General features: G+C 60.3%; 1 protein-coding gene across 1 annotated transcript; it reads right to left on the bottom strand.

Annotated features, from left to right (window-relative positions):
* Positions 1-736: 736 nt before the first annotated feature.
* LOC112458687 lies at positions 737-5877 on the bottom strand. The gene is made up of 3 exons (XM_025022436.1): positions 3954-5877; positions 1828-3834; positions 737-1617 (listed from the first exon to the last, which is right to left on the bottom strand). The coding sequence occupies exons 1-3, from the start codon at positions 5875-5877 to the stop codon at positions 737-739; spliced, it is 4812 nt and encodes a 1603-aa protein (XP_024878204.1).
* Between the last annotated feature and the right edge of the window lie 119 nt (positions 5878-5996).

Here is a 5996-nt window from a genome sequence, read left to right as displayed (position 1 = left end):
GGGGTCGTCACCTGGTTTCGAGTCCTTTGTGTATAGCATGGATCGTTTCTTTGTTCTAGCGTTGTTGTTTGACCTTATTATTGATAACAAAGTTAAAGTTTCTGGAAAGTTAATCCTGAAAGATCCATGCTATACCGAATGTCCCGTGACAATTCTTGAGCGGCATTTCACGCGAATATTAATTTTACTCAATTAACGGCAAGCGTGCATGTGCAGACATGCAGCCGAACGCGATTTCGTCGCGATGCTAAATTTGCGATCTCAAACATTCCCGCCCGCCTCGTCATATGGTGACGAAACGAGACGGTGCGCTCGCTGAGGCGAGCGCTGTCGCGGCGCGACGTATCGATTAGCGATCGATTAATGGTCTCGATCCCGGCGCGAGTGCGAGCGGCCATGTTGCGAGGTGTGCGGCTGCGCATTGTTATAACACGCGACGATCTCGAGCGAGAAACATATTTCGCGCGATACATATGTTTCCGTGAATGTGGTCCGTCGGTATGTGCATGCCATGGTGCTGAAACCGGGAAAGTGAGGTGATGTAACGCGCGTGTGAGTGGAGTTACGGCTGACGACCGAACTCACTGATTTCGTGACGTGCACGTAGCACGTTGGCGGAAGGACAATAGTGACAATTACGCGAAGTGACGCGCGATAAAACGTACTAACGCGAAAAAACGGACAGTGAGGAAAACGCGAGCGATTCTACGCGAGAAAGCGAGGGCTGTTCGGTGGCTCACGTATCCTCGACGGTGGTGGTGTCGGCGGCCCCAGGAAGCAGCACCAGTTTGACAAGGGGCCGGACGAATTCGGAGGAGGCCGTGCGGACGGTCACCACTCGAACGACGCCGTCGTCTCCAGGATGCAGCTTCACGATCCGTGCGAGAGGCCATCGATTCGGCGGCGTGATCTCGGCCTGGATCAGGCACAGCATGCCGACCTCAGGAGCGTCCTCAGCTGCTAGCCACTTTGGTCGAGAAGCGAGGTGCTGAATGCATTCGCGCGACCACCGCTGCCAGAAATGATCGCGCATCTTCTGCACCAGGTGCCATCGAGACAAGGAATTGTCCGGCCGTTCCTCAAGTGACGGCTCAGGAGCCGCCAGCAAAGGTGCCCCGATGAGGAAATGCCCCGGCGTCAGTGCCGAGACGTCGTCAGGATCATCAGAGAGTGCGTGTAGTGGCCGAGAATTTAGGCACGCCTCAACCTGAGCGAGGAAGGTGACCATTTCCTCGAAGGTGAGAGTCGTCTCGCCGATGACTCGTCGCAGGTGAAACTTGGTGGATTTCACCGCCGCCTCCCAGAGTCCGCCGAAATGCGGTGCGGCTGGAGGATTGAAATGCCACCGAGTTCCGTGGACGGAGGCATCGTGAGCGATGCGCCGGCCGTCGGATGACGACGCGCGGAGAAGATTTTTCAATGCCCGGTCCGCTCCAATGAAGTTGGTGCCGCAGTCGGAGTAGATGTCCGAACAGAGCCCTCGGCGTGCAGTGAAGCGACGGAGGGCGGCCAAGAACGCCTCCGTCGTGTAGTCGGAGACTACCTCCAAGTGCACCGTTTTGGTGACGAGGCACACGAAGACGGCGATGAACGCCTTGTGCGCGCGGTGTCCTCGCCCTTAATTGGTCGTGCGGATGTGGATCGGGCCGGCATAATCCACGCCGGTTCGTTGAAATGGACGCGCCGGAGTGACCCGTGCCCGAGGAAGACTGCCCATCGGTGGTTGCGGAGTGGCGGCTCGCCATCGGGTGCACGTGACGCACCGATGCAGCAGCCGTTTCACCACGGCTCTGCCTCGTGGAATCCAGTGGCGGAGCCGGAGAGTACCAAGCGTTAGTTGCACTCCGCCGTGGAGTGTTCGTCGGTGGCAAGACTCCACGAGCAGGCGCGTGAGCCAGGACTCCGAGGGAGCTATCATTGGATGGCGTTCGTCGTCCGGAATCAGAGCGTGTTTGAGTCGCCCTCCGACTCTGAGCACGCCGTGGTCGTCGAGGAAGGGACTCAGCTTTGCAAGTGGGCTGCGGTGCGGCACAGTGCGGCCGGCGGTGACGGCCCTGATTTCCTCCGGATAGTGCAGTGATTGCACCACTCGAAGCCAAAGGACGTGTGCCGCGTCGAGTTCTTCCGGAGTGAGTGTTAGCGCCCGATCGTCCGGGCCGTGATCGTTGGTGCGGGAGGTGGTGCGTCGCCATCGTAAGCACCACGCGGTGACTCGCAACAGTCGGTGCAGTGACGAGAATCGAAGGAGCGTGTCGGGCTCCGTGTCGATCCTTCCGACGGCGGCTTGCACGACGGCCTTCCGTTCCGGCATCTCCGCGTCGGGGATCTCGTCGCTCTCGGCGGGCCACTGGGTTCGGTCCTCCCGCAGCCACGGTGGACCCGTCCACCACAGCGGATGGCCGATCAGCTCGCTGGGCGCGATCCCCCGGGAAGCGCAGTCGGCCGGGTTCTCTCGTCCAGGAACGTGCCGCCACTGGGCCTCGGGGAGAGTTCGCTGGATCAGCGATACCCGGTTGGCCACGAACGTCTTCCACCGGGATGCGTGACCCCTGATCCAGTAAAGTGTCACCCGGGCGTCGGACCAAAGGTAGATCGGTGCTGTGGACAAACGTAAAGTGTCGCGAGCGTGTCGCGTTAATTTAGTGAGCAGTGCGGCCGCGGACAGTTCGAGTCGAGCGAGGGACACCTGCCGAATCGGGGCTACCTTGCTCTTTGTCATGAGCAAGTGCAGTGTGGCGGAACCGTTCCTCGTAACGCGGAGGTAGACGGCCGCGGCGTAGCCTCGCTCGGACGCGTCGGCGAATCCGTGGATCTCGACTCGTGAATCTGCTCCGCTGTCGAGCCAGCGGGTCACGCGAACGAGTTCAAGCCGCGGAAGCTCCTCCAGGAAGCTCCCCCATTGTTGAGCGTCGGCCGACGGAAGAGGGGCGTCCCAATCCAGCCCCTTCAACCAGGTGGACTGGATGAGGATTTTCGCTCGGATCACGACGGGGGTGAGCCACCCTAATGGATCAAATAAGCGTGCGGTTTCCGAGAGGACGCGCCTCTTTGTGAACACGGTGATTGCGCGCGGACGAATCGCGAAGGAAAATTCGTCTTCCGTCGGGTGCCAGCGGAGACCGAGAGTGGAGTGTCCGTCTGTCTCCCACACGTGGAGGGCGCGTTTAAGGCGGTGCTCCTGCGGGATGCCGACGAGAACGTCTTCGGAGTTCGCGGCCCACTTGCGCAACGGAAACCCGCCCGCCGTGCAGAGTTCGCGCAGTTCGGTTTGCACGGCAACCGCGTCGTCGATAGTGTCCGCACCGGTCACGACATCGTCCACGTATCTGTCGTCCTCGAGAGCGATCGCGCCACGCGGAAACCGAGCCCCCTCGTCTTTGGCGAGTTGCAGGAGCGTGCGAATCGCGACCCACGGTGAGCACGTGAGGCCATAGGTGACCGTTGTCAGGCGGAGAACGCGCACGAGTAGTTCGACGGCACTTTGCCACAGGATCCGCTGGTCGTCACGATCTTCCGGGTGGACGATGATCTGGCGATACATCTTCTCGATGTCGGTGATCATCACGTAGCGGTGCCGACGCCAACGCAAGAGCACGTCAGCAAGTGCCGGCAGGAGATTTGCGCCTGCGAAGAGGTGGTCGTTGAGCGAGTCTCCGGAGCTGGTGCGTTGCGAGCCATTAAACACTACGCGAAGTTTGGTGGTAGTGCTGGCTTCTTTCAACACGCCGTGGTGTGGGAGGTAGCACACGCCGCGAGTTGTGTTCTCGTCCGACGGTGCTACGGCTTCCAAGTGCCCGAGGTCCTCGTACTCCCGCATAAACGAGCGGTAGAGCTCTCCGAACCGGAGATCCCGGGCGCACTTGCGTTCCATGGCCGTGAGTAGTCGCTCAGCGGGCTTGCGGGTCTCGGCGAAGTGCTTCGGCGTCGAGGCGAACGGCAGTCGGACGACGTACCGGCCAGCGGGTGTGCGCTCGTGGGTGCGTACCTTTGTCGCTCGCACTCTTCTTCCTCGGGAGTGAGCGCGACGGAGGCGGGAGGCTCGCTCTCTTGCTCCCAGAAACGGCGGACCAGCTCGGCCAAGTCATGGTCGGCGGTACACTGGAGTGAGCTGTGGTGACAGTGGAGGGTCGCACCACAGCCCCCTGAAAGAATCCATCCCAGGATGGTTTTCTGAGCGATCGGCGTTTGAGGTTCGCCTCGGCGGAGACCATCCTCCAGGATGGTCGAGCACACCTCGGCGCCCAGCAGCAGCTCGACTGGGTCGTTGGCGGCGAAGCGGGGGTCGGCCAGAGGAAGCCCTCGGAGGTGAGGCCACGAGGTGCGGCACTTATTCGCGGCGCCCTGGTAGAGCGAGAGACGCGGAAGCACGAACGCGACGGCGGTGAGAGTGGCTCCGGTGGTTTTCGACTTGATGGTCAGGGACACCTTGCCTCGTGTGGATCCCGACTGGGAGCCGCCGATGCCGAAGATAGACACTCGCGTGCGCGATCGCGGCAGGCGTAGTCGCTGCACCAGGGACTCCGATACGATCGACACTTCGGAGCCCTGGTCGATGAGCACCCGAACCTCATGAGGATCTCCGTGCCGATCGGCGATAGTCACGCGCGCGGTTGCGAGAAGAATCGCCTTACTGTCGTCGGCCTTTCCGACGGCGGAAAGCGTGCTGACTTCCGCGGGGGGTGCCGTCGCGGAAACGTACGCGTCGTGCAACATCGAGTGGTGCCGCGCGTTGCACGTGAAGCAGTTCCGGGTTGACTTGCACTTCGCCACCTGATGATTGCCGAGACAGTTGAAGCAGAGCTTATTAGTCTCGACCACTGTCTTTCTCTCACTGGCCACCTTGGCCTTGAAGTCGGGGCACCCCATGAGCGAGTGCTTCCCCTTGCAGAGCGGACACTGAGAAGGCTCGGACCGCTTCGCGACGTGAGTTTTCGCGGACCGTGATTGTTCACTCGCGGGTTTAGTGGTCTTTGGATTTGCTGCGTTCAGCGTGAGGATCCGTTTGTTGATGAAGGTCATCAACGTAGCGTGAGGCGGCGGTTCGAAGGAGTCTCCCGAGGAGGACTCCCATTCCAGACGCGTTCGCGGGTCAAACAGTTCGACGACGAGGTGATTAAACAGGTCCATGCCGTGCGAGTCGATGGGCCTTCCGATGCTCTCTTGCGCATTGACGGCGGACGTGACGGCGTTCTGGACGCGGCTGAGTTCGTCGGCGGTAGCGGCTTTCATCTTTGCCACGGCGGTAAACGTGGCGAAGTTGGAGCGTATCAGCTCTCTCTTATTTTCGTAGTGCTGGCAGAGCAGCTCCCACGCACGATCGTAATTTTCGCCCGTAATCGTTAATGATTTTATTATGTTTTCAGCCGGCCCCTTGAGGCATGAACGCAGATAGTACAGCTGTTCGACTTTCGAGATGGACGACTGCTCACCGATCACTGATTTAAAGAGATCACGGAAGGATGGCCAGTCCTCGTAGGAACCCGAAAATTCCCGTAATTGGACACGGGGCAGCGAAGTTCGCGACGCGCGGTCGGTACCGTGCTCCACCGGCGCGGAGGCTTGCGCGGGCTTGCGGCGATCGGCCTCGCCAAACAGGACGCTACGCTGCTGCACGTAAGTCATCTCGGCGGCCTCGAGTAAGTCTGATTGAGCGTACTCACTTTCAGCGTAGCGGCTCGAATCCTTGTAGCAGTTTCGAATCAGGTCGTGCTGACTCTCGAACTTTGCCCACAGGTCGTCGAGGATGCGAATGCGGGTCTCGATGGCGGCGAGGGTGATGTTCGCTTGCCCCATCTTCTTCAGGTTCTCTTCGGCTCTGGAGATACGTTTGAAGAGTTCGTGTTGGCTGCTGACCATGTTGCTCTGGTCGAGACTCATGGTTGTCTTCTGTTGGAGGAGGCACTCCCGAACTCGCGGTTGCCAGCGATGATCCGGCTCGAAGGACCAAAAATGTTCGAGAGCACGCGGTAGCGCGAAGTCGCGCGAGGTAACGAGAC

Source organism: Temnothorax curvispinosus, unplaced genomic scaffold (genome assembly GCF_003070985.1).
Source record: "Temnothorax curvispinosus isolate PA1 unplaced genomic scaffold, ASM307098v1 QBEX01009124.1, whole genome shotgun sequence".
NCBI classification, from domain to species: Eukaryota; Metazoa; Arthropoda; class Insecta; order Hymenoptera; family Formicidae; genus Temnothorax; species Temnothorax curvispinosus.
This window is presented reverse-complemented; position numbering and strand designations above follow the sequence as displayed.

What these genes read in the sequence shown, in the direction of transcription:
- LOC112458687 (XM_025022436.1), bottom strand. Translation starts at nt 5,877, where the DNA reads ATGAGTCTCGACCAGAGCAACATGGTCAGCAGCCAACACGAACTCTTC. An exon ending in GAGCGCACACCCGCTGGCCG is followed by an intron (nt 3,835 to 3,953) that starts GTACGTCGTCCG and finishes TCCGGTTCGGAG; the next exon opens with AGCTCTACCGCTCGTTTATG. An exon ending in CGGAGTGCAACTAACGCTTG is followed by an intron (nt 1,618 to 1,827) that starts GTACTCTCCGGC and finishes CGACCAATTAAG; the next exon opens with GGCGAGGACACCGCGCGCAC.